This window comes from Vanacampus margaritifer, chromosome 7, assembly GCF_051991255.1.
Source record: "Vanacampus margaritifer isolate UIUO_Vmar chromosome 7, RoL_Vmar_1.0, whole genome shotgun sequence".
In the NCBI taxonomy this organism is placed as follows: Eukaryota; Metazoa; Chordata; class Actinopteri; order Syngnathiformes; family Syngnathidae; genus Vanacampus; species Vanacampus margaritifer.
This window is the reverse complement of record NC_135438.1, coordinates 5105238-5120882: the sequence shown is the minus strand read 5'-3', so window position 1 is coordinate 5120882 and position 15645 is coordinate 5105238. Positions and strand designations below refer to the sequence as shown.

General features: G+C 40.1%; 1 protein-coding gene across 6 annotated transcripts in view; it reads right to left on the bottom strand.

Moving 5' to 3' along the window:
* The window catches only part of inpp4b (inositol polyphosphate-4-phosphatase type II B), a 144188-nt gene that overhangs the window by 103526 nt on the left and 25017 nt on the right, over positions 1-15645 (bottom strand). For 5 of the 6 annotated variants that reach the window (XM_077571764.1, XM_077571763.1, XM_077571762.1 and 2 more), the window contains 3 exons: positions 11900-11944; positions 8025-8143; positions 1279-1395 (listed from right to left, as the gene is read on the bottom strand). In XM_077571764.1, coding sequence (XP_077427890.1) covers positions 1279-1395; positions 8025-8143; positions 11900-11924 — 261 coding nt within the window. In that variant the 5' untranslated portion in view covers positions 11925-11944. Of the gene's footprint in view, positions 1-1278; positions 1396-6331; positions 6481-8024; positions 8144-11899; positions 11945-15645 lie in introns of those variants that run through there. The other variant, XM_077571766.1, reaches the window with a different exon arrangement.

The following is a 15645-nucleotide window of genomic DNA, read 5'->3' as shown; positions in this document are numbered from 1 at the left end:
GAGGTCCCGTCCCTTTAAAGATTCCCTGTGTTGTTCTTTTTGACATTCTCACTGATGTGTCCCGGCTGATGTCCTCTTGGGGGAGGGCATCCTTTTCAAAATGTAAGGCAAAAGGTCTGAAAGTGACTCGTATGAATTATGGAAGTCATGACACACGACCTTTTGAAACCTCGGAATCTGTCGGATGCTTTCCAACATGATGAAATTGGACGTAAGGGGGGAAAAAAAACACAGTGGGAGAGCTATTGTTTTGAAGAAAAAAAGTGGTAGTGTCCTGCCGTCTTACATCACACTTTGCAAAACAGGAAGTGGAAGCTAAAATAACGTGGATATAAAAAGTCTTCACACCCCTATGCAAATGGAAGGTTAAAATGAGACCACATAAATCATTTCGTCTTCAAGTTGACCTATAACATGCATTCTTAGTTGAAAACAGGGGAGTAAAAATAAACAACTAAGATAACGTGGTTGCACAAGTGTGCACACCCACTTATAATTGACAAAGTGGCTGCGTTTGGAACGAACCAATCACTTTCAATCTCATATTAATGGAAATCAATGCACATCCTCCACCATTTAACTCTTTCAAACCCCAAAAAATTATAAACATGTTTTTTAATACTTTGTCCTTCACTCCCAAAAACGTATTTATACATTTTTTTAATGTTTTTTTTTCATGCTAGAGAATACAGAAGGCTTTGATGCAGCTTCTGACCTGAAGAGGTTGCTTAAAGCAAAATAAGTTATTACAAAACACGGCCAGCAGGTGGCAGCAGAGTATAAGAGATCAGCCAGGGCCATGTTGCACAAGCGCTTTTTGCCAGTGTTGTCAACAGGTTTGTGAATAATGATGAAACTTAGCTATACTTTAACTCATTCACTCGCAGCCATTTTCACTGAAGCAACCTCCTTCCCTCAAAGATACAAATATACTTTTTTTTCCTGTTTAAAGAAGAGACTCTAATCTTTCTTTTCAGAGGTTCCATGTTTTTATAGCAGTAGAACACAATATTCAGTGGGCCTTGCGAAATCAGTAAAAATCAGTAAAACAGCCGGGAGCGAAGGGGGTTGCTTGAGTGCAAATGGCTGCGAGTGAATGAGTCAAAGTGCCTCTGACTAACTGTAGGTCCATTTCAGATATTCTAGCAGGCTTTTCCTGACATGTTTTGCTTCCTAGCAAAAGCCTTTAGATTTTGCGCCAACACTGACTGGTTTTTGGAACTGTTCATAATTCTCTAATGGGCTGCCAGCCAGGAACATAAATAACAGTCTACTCACGGCTTCCTGCCGCTTGTCCTTTACATCATACACTGTCAGCTTGACGAACGTCTCCGAGGTGGCGGGACAGTCCGAGGGAAAGGTCACCCCGGTCAGAAAGCACGGGTCCTTGTTTGCCTGTCGGTACAGAAACATAAAACATGGGTGAGAATTCCGTATGTGCAATGGCGGTGCGCCTCTAGAGCTGAACATGCAAATGAACCGGCAGGAAGCCAAACGCGAGCCACACAACGGGAGTCTTTTGGCAGGGGCAGCGAGCCAACAGCTGGGATCAGTCGTTCCTCAACAGTAGGAGATAGAGACGTCCCCGGTGGGGCCTCCTCGAAGCGCTGGCATGGAAAGCCAAGAACAAAAATGTGGACAGGTACATTGGCACGCCGGGGCCAAACGATCCACTAGCTCCTGGTGTTTGGTCTTTAAACGCACCACGGGACTGAAACGCTGGCCATCACCTCTCTGCCAGCTGTTAGCTATTGATAATAAGTGTGGGCCTTCTAATTTTGGAACCCACCTTCAAATAGATTAATATAAACCTGGAGTCTTAAAACAATAAAAATTTAAAACCTGTGCCAGCGTAGGCATAAATTGCAACAGAAAGTGAAGGTTCTTTCCCTGGCTCTTGTTGCGCCCTTTGTGGTCAAAAATTGAGTTTGAAAGCAACAATGATACTCCTGTACTAGCGTGGACATGAATTACAGCAGGCAGGAAGTCAAGGCTTTTTTTTTTTTCCTTGTTTAGCCATTTTGGATGTATTGGACTAATTGAAAGCACTTCAGTGTTTACAGTAGAGACTTCCTGTTCCTCCTCCGTCGGGCGTCACCAGACGACAATCCTCTTGGGATGTTTAAGGGACTTTACTAATGACTCACATTTAGACGGAGTGGCAGACAAATCCAATAGTAAATCTGGTCACACCCTCGAATGTAGAAAATGAAGTGAAAAAGTTAGCGAACGCAGTTGAGATTTGTGCCACCAGTACAAAACATGAAGTGTGTGTTCATACTTGACCTTGCACTGAGCAATTGGCTAAACAATCTCGCATTTGGAAGCCGTTCAAGAGTTTGCCGTCGTATATCAACAACAGAGGAAAGCGGCTCAGGCACGCCGTGACATTTATGTCGACATTTCCATTTATTTCTTCAGTCTCTTTCGGTGGCGTGAGAGGTGATGTTCAAACATTTTCAGACACATTTTAATGGATTCATCTGAGGACGTGAGACACGAGGCACCACAAAGTTTGGCGGAAAATTTACTTGGTAGGTTAGTTGTGTGTTATTAATTACGACCGCTACAATAGGAAGCTACAATGGAAACGCAAAATTCTCACTCATCTACGCACACTAAAAAAAATTCTCTCTATCTCTCGTACTCTCTGTCACATTCTCTCTTAGGTTCACTCTCTCATCTCTCTCTCTACCTCTCTCTCACAGTTTGCTCTCACATTCTCTCTAACATATTTGCTCTCTCTCACTTGCACATTTTCTCTCTCCAGCTCTCTCACACATTCACTTTTATATTCTTTCCCATACATTCGCTCTCTCACTCACTTTGCTCTCTCTCTAGCTCTTTCTCAAACTTCACTCACATTCTCTCTCTAATATATTTGCTATCACATGCTCACATTCTCTCGCTCACACATTCCCTCACACATTCTCTCTCTCACACATTTTGTGCTCTCAAATCCTCTCACAAATTTGCTCTCACACACACACATTTGATCTCTCTCACATTTTCTCTCTCTAGCGCTCTTACACGTTCCCTCTCTCACTCTTTTGCTCTCACACTTTTGATCTCTCTCACATTCTCTCTCTCTAGCTCTCTCACACATCCCTCACACTCTCCCTCTCACATTGTTCCTCTCACATTCTCCCTCCACCTCCCTCCCTCACTCACTCATTCCCTCTCTCTGTACACACACTAGCAATCTGTCCGTCACAAACACATGCGCACACACTGAACCCAGACACTCGCACTCAGAACCTGGCACACTGAATAGGTTTCATTCAAGCTTACCAGCATGCTTGGCAGCCTCGGCCGGGTGCGACTCTTCTTAGTACTGCTGATGGGCTGAGATGAGCTCAAGTGCTGAGTCCGACACATGCACACGCGCACGCGCACGCGCACGCGCACGCGCACGCGCACGCGCACACGCACACGCACACGCACACACACACACACACACACACAAACATACACACTGGCCTGTTGTACAAGCGGTAAACAACATACACAGTGGTTTTTGGCCATTTAAGGTCGCAAACCTCTGCGGAACAGCCAATTTGGGCCATTTAGTGTGCGTATGCGAGTGTGTGTGTGTGTGTGTGTGTGTGTGTGTGTGTGTGTGCAAGCCACTATTGTAGTCCCTCCCTTGGCCACTCATAATTATTGAACACACACACACACATATACGAGAGAGGCCAAGGCATGAAAGGCCGTTTTATCTCCTGGCCTGATGTCAAATTTTCTCCCCCTTCCTGTGGTGTGCAAATGTGATTTTCCCGCAGACATATTAGCGGACTTGCTGGCAGCTCTTCCCAATGCTAATGTACTCTCAGTTATGCAATGCAGCGAGAAAAGAGAGTGTACGCCTGTAAAATACAGGGAATTGATGCAAATGCGCAAAAAGCTAACAAGGGTGAGTACAAGTGGATCAAATGGAGATTTTACAGTTTCGGGCTCTTGAGTACTTTGACATTTTTTTATGACTACATTTACATTACAAAGAGCTTTTGAGAAATATTGGCATGGAGACATGCTAGGCATGAATGAAAACGAAGTAGAACCTTCAAAGTGGAATGTCCCTAAAAATGTGGAGTTCAAGCAGAATGTTCTGGGGAAAAAAGTGGAACAGTAACCCTAAAACAGCAAATAGAATTTGTGATTGCAGCATACGCAACACAGATGGCTCACAAGAGCTTATACCTTAAGTATGCGCTTGCAAGTCAAAGCAACAACAAAAAAAACAACAACAACAGGCGAACGACAGCTCGTATCGCAATGCTGTAATGTGAAATATCTTAAGTGGACGTTAAATGGGAGTCAGCACACACCTGCCCCCATACCATTCCGGTCCGTCTTAGCACAAAAAGCCTTCTAGAACATCTGAACTTTACCTAGGGTTAATTAGAAGCACGGAAATGGTGGCAGTTGAGTGCTGACTGCCAATTAACAAAGTCTGAATGTGATTAGTTCATTCTGAATAAAGCCAGATCCCCACTTATGAGGGTGTGCGCACTTGTGCAACCTAATTTTCTCATTTGTTTGTTTTACTACTTGTCCTTAAAATAGTATTTTTTGTATTGAGTTGTGCAGGGTAAAGGTCACATTAATGGTTAAAACAATTTGAAAAGGATTTAACTTGATTTAATTTTTTTTTAGCTAAAAATAAATAAATAAATTGATCAGGGGTGTGTAGACTTTTTATATTCACTGTATTTTATGAGTGAGCAATATTGTGTGATTTGACTAACTAGGTGCTTACCCCCCCAAAAAAGATACAATTTCGAGACTTGCTTGATTTTTGCCACAGTTGGAAACTTGAAGGTTAATACTTGAGACTTGGCACATACCGTTTTCTCCCACCTTTGGGACTTAGTGTAACTTTCTCCCCCCTTTTAAACAGCTGCAACAAAAGAACATCCATGGCCCCCCAACTACGGACATTAAACCCCGTCACGTTCCCTTTTGACTGACCCCAGCCATGTGATAAATGGATAAGACAAAAGAAAGAGGGAGGCAAACAGCACCTGGCACGTTCCATCATTGATCTTCCAAATGAAACCTTCACATCATGTAGTGAGCAGGCCACATAATACATTAATCGCGCACAGCCAATCGTGTGCGGCGGCAGAGCCGAAAGCAGCTGCTGGGAGGAGACATGCTGAGAATGTCACGCACGCACACACTGGCACTTGGCCTCTCTTTCAAACACACGCGTTCTCTCATGGCCGCACATGCTCGTAAAAATCTGCTGCCTCATAAGTTAAATGGCATTATAAGCAGTGGGGGGGTTTATGTGGAAAATAATTAGTGCAGCCACTTGTTGCTAGGCGAGCTTCGTAGGGCTCTGCCAAGGAACTGATGTCAAGGAAACAGGTAGAAGTCTCAAATGAGAGACAAGTTTGTACGTTGGGGAGGAGCTAAGTTTAGCCTGGGTGGAAGTGAACGTTTGAGAATCCATTTCCACTACATATAAAAAAATAGAAAAATAAAACTAATCATGTGTAAGCCATTATTTTTAACGATAAGCTGGTAAGTAAGATTATATTGATTGAAATGTTTTGGTATCATAGTTTGTGGTATTTTTGCTGTTTGAGATACAGTATTTATGTAGAATAAATATGTGGTGCCACAAAAATTAATAATAATTATATATATATATATATATATATATATATATATATATATAAAATAAATCGTCAACCGCTTTTTTTTTTTTAATAATGTAATTTTTTGAAAAACTTTTAAAAAAAGATGGCAGCCAAGTGTCAACAAATGATCCATTTTGATCACATGAAATGCAATAATCATTTCCAGGGTTTTTAAATGTGTTTGTTTTACTATTATACAGCAGCTAACCTATTTTTACACTCGTATGACAGTTACAAATATTAAAAAGTGAGATGCAACTTAAAGTTAGGACTGTTTTGTTTTTCTTGTTTACTCTAGGAAGTAGTTGATTTCTTTTTATATTATGAATCGTCATTAGGCAAAAAAAAAAAAAAAAAATTATAGTTCCAATTATTCTTATTTACAGTTTCCTTCAAGGAAAAAAAAAAGTCAGAGGTCAACCAGTGTCCCAAATTGGAAGGAAAGAAAAACAGTGTCATCTGGTGGACTTGGTGTTCCACTACTCTTCCTGTAGTACTGTAGGTGCCATTCCAAGGCCAGCCGTGTTTAGCTTCCAGACCAAACAAGCTCTGCTCATCCCAACAACACTCCATTCAAAGTCAACGACTCAAATGGACTGAACATTCTAGCGTTGCCATCCAGTTCACGGGCTAATAAAACACCATGTGTTCTAGCATTTGATTTAAAGGACGAGCGGACCTACCCTGCCTGGAAATCCAAAACAGTCCATACTGTCAGCAAGTCCTCCACGCTCACAGCCATGAAATCCAAATGGTACTGAGAAGAGTGTCTGCAGAGTGAGCACTCAGTATCCTACCACATCCTGTCTTTCCAGCACGGACACACACACACACACACACGATTCCTTGACAGGAGGGGGGACGGTGGTGGGGGAACAGCCGTAACGCAGCTTTGAATGAGACGGTTGTTTTAGTGGATTAGTGGGAACATAATTCCAGTCTATGAGTCGACTTTTTTTCTGTGTGTGTGTGTGTGTGTGTGTGTGTGTGTGTGTGTGTGTGTGCATGTGGGGGGGGGGGGGGGGGGCGATAGTGGGGCAGCTGCCAGCCAGTGTAGACATACAGTCGAGTTCACCGGGATAATAAGACAATTCATTCAAATTTGCATCGCAATGTAGTGGATTGAAATTCTCAATTTATTTATTTATGTAAAATTAACATATTGTTTATTATCGTAATACAGATGAGCTTAGTGCTTGTGTTTGTTGTAAACGAACTGCATTTGAAAAATAATCGCATATTAAATAGCAACATTAAAGGGAAAAAAATTGCAGTTAGACTATTCAGCCCGTGCATAGTCTAAAAAGAGAATTGTTGGACCAATTTAAGATTACAAATTGAATTGTTGACCAACTTAAAAAAAAATAAATGTTTCAATCGGTAACACATGATTGAATTAAGTTAGTCCAAAGTGAATATATTAAGTTTGATTAATTATGAGTTTATTATAATTAGTTCTGAATTAAGTGAATCCAAAGTTACTCCAAAGTGAATACATTAAGTTTGATTAATTATGAGTCTATTATAATTAGTTCTGAATTAAGTGAATCCAAAGTTACTCCAATCCAAAGTATTAAGTTTAATGAACTTTAAACGGCATTGTGCCTTTTAAGTAGGTAATGTTAAGGCTTTTTCTGCATCATGCATGCTGCACCAATGCCCAGATGAGTACGAAGAGCCCTGACTGTTTTACTCTGACTGCACCTATCAGCTTTTAACTTCCCTTAATAGTAGAGTGTGCGGACCCTGTTTCTTTGGGGAGGGGAGGGGTGGAGTATTTCTGACCTCATTTGAAGTCATGTCTTCCTTTGTCAACTGTGGCTGTCACTTTAAGGCGTACTCGCACGCAAACCATGAAAGAGCCTGACACAGATGTTGCAGTTACGCTTTGGGCCAGAGGTGGCAGTCGCGAGTAAAAAAGTGACAAGCTGCACAAAGATCAACAATCAACAACAACAATTGCATTTGTAATGTTAAATTGGTTCAACAATTCTCTTTTTAGAGTGCAGTAGCACTGCCTCAATTCTCGCATCCTGTCCTGTCCTGATGACTTTACGACTCATTGCGTTAACATTGCCTGGCACAATGTTCCAGTCCTGTCCTGTCTGCTACTGGTCACGTCAACTTCCTCATTTTGTCTGCACTGCTTGACTCAATGCTCCTGTCCTGTCCATCTTGTCCTATTTGCTACACTCTACATTTTTGCGCTGACTGGATGAATGCTCCTGTCCTGTGCTGTGCTTAAAGCCATCCTATTGGCTACTTTTTGTGTTGACTTGCTCATTGAGTGCAACACTGCTTGACTCAGCGATTCTGTCCTGTCCTGTCAGGAACTGGAAGCCCCAGCATAATAACAGCAGCGATGTGTTTGCTTACCTCAACTATCTCCGTGCAGGCGTGGGAGACCATGTGATCCTTATGAGGGTCCACCACAGCCACGTGGACCACCGCATTGGGCGTCCCGTCCCGGCCTAAGGTCACCAGGTCGTTGCATGCTACACATGGGCAGAGACAAAGTGTGTTTTTTAGATGTAAAGTTAATGTTTGCTTATACAGACGCTCCCCTACTTACGAACATTCGAGTTACGAACAACGGTACATACGAACATGTCTGCGCGCATGTCAAAAAATGTTCGGAAAGAGATGCTGTAAGTTGGATTTTTTATTGCGCACCTTTTTCCGAGTACTGTAGTGCTTCTTTCCGCCGCTAATACCGACGCTTGGCGCTGTGAGAGCTCACCCAGCATTGGAGGCTCAGCAACGTGTCGAGGAGGGTGAAGAAGAAGAAACGCCTGTCGCTCATAGATAAAGCCATCGCACTCTTCGAGCAGCAAGACCCAAATATTGAACGTTGCGCAAAGGTTGCAAATCAATTGAATGATGCCATACAGTGCTACCGCATCATTTATGATGAAAAAAGAAGAAAACTGTGCAATCGTCGTTAGATCGCTTCTTTCGGCCAGTTTCTAGTAAATCCTCCAAGGAAGATACTCATCAACCCTCATCTTCTTCTCCGCGACCCTCAACTTCTTCCTACATTGAAGTTACGGAGGAGGAAGTAACTTTTGAAGCCCATTCCAGCGACGACGAAGAATCTCTCATGATATAAAATCCTCCTCTTCCTCCTCCTCCTCCTCCATCAAATCCTTAAGCATCGAGTACATCTTCCAAAAGTAAGTTAAACTTCATTTTATTTATCTTATTACGTACATGTACATACTGTGTGTCTCTCTCTCTCTCTCTCTCTAACATACGTCGTACAGTACTGTACGTATTCTCTTTAAACATAAATTATAATACAAAATATAGCACTGAAGCAACTTACGAACAAATTCACCTTACGAACGATCGCTCGGAACGTAACTCGTTCGTAAGTTGGGGAGCGTCTGTATACAACTGCTGCATTTGTTTCTGATTTTATAACTTTTTTTCAAATATAGAAAGTTTGTTTAGCTGTATCTTAATTAAAAGCATTGGATTCAGTCTACGGCATATCTTTAGGTCTGAGCTATGTGTAAGACCAAGTATTGACTATTTGTGGCAGGTGAAATTCAATTTCGTAAAAATATGATTTTTTTCGCTGAAAACATTTTCTTTTTTTCCCCTCAATCATCTTCCTTCAGTAAGTGTGGGCCCAATGTTTGTACAAAACACAGTCGAGAGGATAATAATCAAATTGGATTGCTTCACAGGCTGACGACAACAGAAGCCAACAAAGTGCCCTCACAGTGAACTATTTAGTTTATTAGGCTGTCCCTCATTCGTGCTGGCCTTTCATTTCAAGGTACAAGAAATCAAATGGTGAACTGAAGGACAAGCGGCTGATGCCATCACAAGTTCAAGCAATGTGATGCAATGATGAATGAATTAAAAAATAAATCCTCTTTCCATAGCAAAGTCACATTTGTCTTTAGGCTACCTATTCTAAAGCTCGACATTGTGTGAAACCTTGGCCTAGTACATTACACAAACAACTGAAATTAAATTCCCCTCAAAATCATGCTACATACTTTGCAATTTATATATATATATATATATATATATATATATATATATATATGTGTGTGTGTGTGTGTGTGTTATTTCCGTTTCCTAGTGATCACAAAACAGCTGCGTATTGGGCTTATTGTCATGAGTGGACTTTTTGGTGATAATACGCTTTTTTTTTTCTGTACATGTCGGACTTCTTTTTGCATCATACATGGGTTTTTTTTTTGCAAACATCTGACTTTTTCTTGTAAAAACTTAAAATGTATTTACCTTTTATACTTATTATTTTCCCCCTCCAAAACTTTTTTTTTAACAAATTCTCCCAAATTTAAATGTTTACTGACTAAATAAAACAAATGCCTTTTTTCCTAAAAATATTTGTTGCTAAAAATTATTTGTAAATGATTGAAAATACACATTTGAAAAATGTTTTTTCTTCTGAAATATACATTTGTGCAAAAACATATTTCATACGTTCACAAACTACTTTTTACAAAAAAAAATTCCTGAAAATATAAATCTCAAAAGTATATGACAACTTTCTCCCAAAATTTACTTCTTCTGATAAATTGCAGTTAAGAACATTGAACAGTGTACTCCATTACAGGCTAAGGTTCGATGGAGGCCACTGTTTAACCCAGGAAGATTTTTTGTTGTTATTTATATGACTTCCTTTGGGGGAAAAAAAAACTAATATTTATTTATTTATTTACTTTCTTAGCTTTAAAAAAAAGTACATCCAGGAGGAAAATGCATTGTGTAGTAAAAAAACAGCTAGCGTCTTTTGTCTTTTATTTTAGTGTTGCTAACAGAACGGTGGGCAAACAATTACGTATAAATATACACTGGTTGTTATTGTGACTTTTGACATAAGGGGTCGCCACAACTAGCCACTTGCCGATTGTAACAAACCAATCAGGCTTTTGTTAGGCTATGAAGAGATGTTAATTAGCTAATCACAGACTCATCTAACAATAGGGAAAAGCGCTAATATGCTATTTCGTCCACCTAACCTGAATCAAAGACCAAAAAAAAATAAAAGAAAGAAAAAATAATGATGCTTGAAGTAGTTAAAAGTTGCTGGACTACCCACAAAGCCCCTTGCGATTTTTCTGTTGAAATGTCACAGTGTGAATGCATATTACGCTCACCATGCCTGAAAAGAATGAAAGAAATTACACATATTGACGTGGGACTGTTCTTTGAAGTGGATTATATATAGGTTGCTGCAGTCCGCTTTGCTGCAAAGGCCACTTTTCGGGCGCGGTGACACGATGGCTCTACACGGTGGCTCGTTGCCTACTATACATACAAGCGCACACGTATGTTCGAACCACTGACTTTCAAGAATTCCTTGACTTGAAATTTCACACCTTTGTTGCCAAAATGACAATTTGGTAGACTTGATTACCTTGATAGTAATTACTCTGTGGGGAATGTACACAGTTGTATCCTTTCAGTATGAATTAAGCAAACAGTCTCCAAGCAACATTTCCATCCCCGATTTTTGTTGTGGAATTCCTGAAATAGAACCCCCGACATCTCGGGTGTAATAAAAAATGAATGAGACTCTCCAAACACAAAACAAAGTTTGAAGACATCCTCTCATCATTGTGTCAACAGTGTTCTCCAGGCCTTGTTTGTGTTTGTGACACTTCATTGGCTTCCGCAAAGGCATGGTGCTTTAATGATCAAGTCAAGATAAAGTGCTGTCAGAATGTATGCCACCAATTTAGAAATTGCCTTCATTCTTTGCCAGTATTCTTTGGACAAATAGCATAAATCAGCTTTTAAGTGACACGCGGCAGATGTTGCAGGTGTGTTCATCTAGTAAAAAACAAAACAAGTACGTTCACTTATCATCATGGATGTGATTTAAAAAAAAAAAGGCTCAGTAATCTTCCTCAGCGTTTTTAGAAAAGACAGTTTCATTTAGCCACAATAATTTTGATAGACACGTAAATTATTAGTAGACCCACAATAAAAAATAAAAAAATAAAAAAGAACCCATACACGAAAAGACACAAAGTCAGCCATGTCAATCTGACCATTTAGAAGTGGCCATTTTGGCAATAGATGAACTCATCCTTGAGATTTGACAATTGTGACCAAATTTGAGCCATGTACATATAAAGAGAACACTAATAATGCCACTCCACGTGGTAAGAAGACCTTGATCAAATTAAAAAGGGTCCATTCATTTTTTGATTAATTTAAGAAAACTAATACAAGAGGAGAAGAAAAAAAAATTACGTGCTTACCAAGGCTGAACTCCACCTGAGGCATATTAGGAGAGCGAGCGATACCTGAAAGGGAAACAAAGTATTTGATTAAAAATAGAAGCAAAACACTATATATATATATTTAGTTATTTATTTTTTATTACGCTACAAAATAATTACTGTCGACCAAGGTTTTTTGCAATCTTTTAAATAGCCACTCAGTAGAGAAAAAAACATACATATGGGTTCAATATACACTGATTAGTATGAACAGTAGAACTGCTATATATATATAAAAAAAAGTTCCCCCCAAAAACATTTGAGTTTCAAGTGACAATCCCTCCCATGGGTCTGACATCTGGCAGCGTCTTAGCCCTCCTAGCTTGAAGGGCTCTCTGCTGCCGCAGCTCGACATGTCATCGGAGCTTATCAAAGTTTCATCAGCATTGGCGCGAACGTGACAACGGCAGCACACGCCGCATCCCGAGGAACTGCAAAGCCGAGAGTCGGCAGAATTTTTTATTTTTTATTTGGATAGATAATTGGCCTGTCTGCATAGCTGAGTGCACGTAAAAATACAGATGTCTGCTTGGATACAATGTGGCTCTCAATCAACATACATGTAATGTAATTATTGTACTTTTTCTAACGACCATTACTAAGCCTAAAAGACATGAGGTGAGACTTTATGTTTTATTTATTTTTTATTTAAATAAGTCAGTCTGTTGGCCGGAAATGCAGAAAAATTGAGGCTAGTCTTCATACTTGTCCAAAAAATTCCAGCCTGGATTTCTTATTCGTCATGCTAATGATGCATAACGAGTACACAAACCGTGAGCCATCGCGGCTTGGTTGAGTGTCAATCAATCAGTCAGTTTTAGCGGAACGTTTGAGGAATTTATTATTTTTGTAGTCTTACTTTAACCTGTCAATTTGGAGGGTTTTACTGTTGTCTTATTTTACTCTTTGTTACTTAGGGTGATAGTTTCACCATCTGTACTTTTGTTCGTGACCTTCAGTCACCCAACACAATCTGGATAGGGTAGGTGAAATGCATGCTCTATAGGGTTTAAGTCTAGAGATTAATTTCTCGCCATGCCTATCTTGTTTCATGATGAATGATCTGCCAGTTAGTTTGGTCGCATATTTCTTTAAATTGTCAGACACAATATTCCTGAATTTGTTCATGTTCATCATGACCTTCACTCTGACCTTCCTGTAGGTTGTTGATTTGATAGTAGTTACTCCCTTCTATTATGTTCTCTAGCAGGGAAAATGCATGCTGGTTTTAAGTCTGGGGATCGTCCCATCAAAAACTCCCCCCTTTTTCCGACCATGATAAAGTCCTTGGATTAAATTCTTTAAATTGTCAGACAATTATGTTTCCATACACTTCTGAGTTCTTTGTGTACTTTTGCTTTTGTTGATGGTTTTCACTTTTCCCCTCTGGAGGCAGTTAGTGATGTCACTAACAGTTTTTTTCAGGGTCTTTCTAGCAAAATGTTTCTCGTCATCAACAGCTGCTGTTTTTCTTGGTCTACCCGGTTTGACGTCTGTTACTTTGTACACCAGAGCTTTATTTCTTCTTCAGGGGATTCCAGATGGTTGCATTAGCTGTGGCCAATGTTTTCTGATTGATTTTCCATTTTCCAAACTCTTTCACCCATAAAAAGCTTTTCATCACACCTCAAGTACAAATGCAATCTTCACGGGCAGAACCCAAATGTGAAGCTCTTGACGTGTTCCAATACTTTTGCACAAACGAAGAAACGGGTACGTTCAAACGAAAGCTGTTTAGTTGTCCCCGATGTACAATAAATCCTTGAAAATGAAAGCTGAGATATTTATCCCTTGTGTCACACTTATGTCAAAACAAAATGCTTTAGTCGACAGAAAAAAAAAGCAATTGGCCTCACTGTTGCAACACTTTTGGAAGGGTGTGTATACGCACATTGTATAAAATGATTGTTATCCAAAGTTGCTTGGCCCGCCCGTACTGTACTTTGGTAAGAATTTGAGTCTGCACGGTCCATTAGTGGAGCTGATGAGCCATGGTGAGGCCGATCGTGTCCGAGCCCATCCTGTAAGAGGCTTTTTTGCCATTTTCCGTCCAGTGCAGATGTTTCCTCTCTCGCTTTGTGTGCCCGACTGCGAACGTGATGAATGAGATACAGCGGCCGTGACGGATGAGTCGTCGGTCCTGTGGCCGTCATCGCAACGGGAGCCCCGAAGGACAATGGATAACTAGAAAGCCTCGCGCTGACACTCACCAAGATTGCAGTGTGTTTGCATAATCTACAATGAATGGCTACATCTATCATTTGTGGCATTTTTGGGAGGCCCTATACGCTATTACGACGCTATATGTAATGACATGTTTCTGTCGGCTTAAAATACTGCAGACACAAAATGAAAGGAAGCCCTTTACAAGCCTGCAAAACATGAGCTATCCCTGCTTGGTTTTGTTTTAGTCAATCAGTCAGTCTTATTTTTAACACAACTTTTGAGGAATTTACAATACAAAGTTTTATTTTAACCCGTCAATTATGGGGATTAACTGTCGTCTTATTTTACCTTGTATAACTGTTGGGTGATTTCGGATAGTCTAATTTTAACGAGCAAAGCCTTTGAGGAATTTATAAAAGTCTGAGTCGAATGCTTTGGGATTTGTGGAAGATTTATGGTCGTTTCACCTTTGCAATTTTTCAGGGATTAAGTCTTGTACTATATTACAATAATAGGATCAACTTTTGTTTGTTCTGTAACCATCTTAACTTTTTTACGGTGTCCAATTTTGGATGGATTTATTGTCACTTTATTTTAAACCATGGAAGTCTTTACAGTCGCGTTATTGTCACTTGCTTCATTTTCAGTCTTACATTTACAAGGTCATTGCTCTAGCAGTTCTTATTTATTAGTATTTTTCTATTTCTTACTTTGATCTACGCATCTCTAGTTTTTCTTTATGCTACACAGTCAATTCTGCAGAGTTAATTTGACTATTCAGATAGGGACAAAATAGACTCCATTTTAGAGTAGACTAAGATTTACACTAGGAAGAAAGTAAAATAAAGAATTGAAAAAAAGATCAAATAAAAGTCACTCAAGGGTTGAGGAACCAACTCACGACCTTTAGCCACACTTTCACCTGAGCTAGCCCCCTCCTTCCTACTGTTTGCTTATCTCCAAGAGACCAAAGACATCGTTTTTGGTCTCTTGGAGTTTGGAAGATTCCAGCTGACATTAGTGATATACTAACACAGAGCAGAAGCTGCGTGGCTCGGCTGTTTCCCAAGCTGAAGGTCGTGAGTTCGTTCCTCCACCTTTGAGTGACTTTTATTTACTTTTGTCCCAGTTTTTTATTTTACTCTCTTCCAAGTGTAACGATTACTCTAAAAGTGAGTCTATTTGGTTCCACTTTAAATAGAGTCAAATTTATTCTACAGAATTTACTGTGTAGCCCATTTTGACCTGAGCAACTTTCACGGCAGTATTTTTTTTTTTACTTGCACAACTTTTGGATATTTAGTAGCGTTTTCACAGCAGCCTTACTGTAACCATGGCCACTGTCACTCAATTTTACCCTTTGCTCTACACAATGACACTCCATGCTAGGAATCAACTGGACCAAGGCAATTGCGGGATGCTTAATTACAATAATTAAATCCGTTACAGATCAGCAACAATCACAAAGCTAAACGCAGCGCAGACGCGTGGGGAGACAAGTGGCACAGGTGCGCCGCTCACAATCGATATCCGCTGGCATTATGAATATGCTAATGAGC